General features: G+C 49.4%; 1 protein-coding gene across 1 annotated transcript in view; it reads right to left on the reverse strand.

The window, feature by feature from the left end:
- The window catches only part of LOC102771691 (aldehyde oxidase 2-like), a 78,124-nt gene that overhangs the window by 11,229 nt on the left and 65,911 nt on the right, over nucleotides 1-984 (reverse strand). Inside the window, exon 32 of the mRNA XM_015559096.1 lies at nucleotides 3-90. Coding sequence (XP_015414582.1) covers nucleotides 3-90 — 88 coding nt within the window. The remainder of the gene's footprint in view (nucleotides 1-2; nucleotides 91-984) is intronic.

A 984-nucleotide genomic window follows, 5' to 3' on the forward strand; every position in this document is an offset into this window, starting at 1 on the left:
GCTGTCTCTCTCTCTGCGTGCGGCGGCCACAGCATCAGTGATGGCAAAGAATACAGATGACCCCAGGAACATTCCGGACTCCCCCAGGCCCTGCAAGAGAGCATATTTGTTTTAGAAGCTTCTACACCGAACTATACGTCGATAGAAGTCAGGGGGAATTATGGGGAAATAGAGATACCCATGTCCTGTCTAAAGGAGGCTGCTGTTCTTCGGTTCTAGCTAACTGCTGCCTTCCAGAAATGCAGCCCAAATGATCAGATGATCCCATTTTTCAAGAGAATTTCGATATTTGTACTTTCATGTAAAATTCCCTGACTTGCCCAGCCAGCGTGGCTCAGTGGTTGAGTGTCGACGTATGAACTGGGAGGTCACGGTTAGATTCTCGGTCAGAGCACATGCCTGGGTTGCAAGCTCAATGCCCTGTGTAGGGTGTGCAGAAGGCAGCCAGTCATCATTGATGTTTCTATCTCTCTCTCTCCCTTCCTCTCTGAAATCAAGAAAAATACATTAAAAATAAATAAATAAAATTTCATGACTTTAAAAAGCACTGTGTAGGACAAGGAAAACACATCTGCAGGCTAGATTTGGCCAATGGCCCCATTTGCAACCCCTGAGCTAGAGAAACGGAATCTGAGTCCCTTTCCCTTTATCAGTGAGATGCAGGCGATGACACGTACCTTTCAGGGTGTGGTGGCATTCAGGTAGCACAAAAACACAGCACCTGGTACCTAGTAGGTCCCTGCTGTTAGTACACTTCCTGGCACACACGCAACCCATCACTGCCCTGCAGGTCTGCCTGTGCGGGGCTGGCCACAACCACAGGAACCAAGGGTCCTGCTTGTCCTGAGAGCTGCTCTCTGTGGGCTCTGAGCATCCTTTTGCCTTTCCCCCTCAGAGTGATTTCCAGCCCAAAGAGACTCCAAAGGCCTGTTGATGTTGATTGGCCTTCCTTTCAAAATTGCCCCTCCCCTGTGCCGTTCTCCC

This window comes from Myotis davidii, unplaced genomic scaffold (assembly GCF_000327345.1).
Source record: "Myotis davidii unplaced genomic scaffold, ASM32734v1 scaffold914, whole genome shotgun sequence".
Lineage (NCBI taxonomy): Eukaryota > Metazoa > Chordata > Mammalia > Chiroptera > Vespertilionidae > Myotis > Myotis davidii.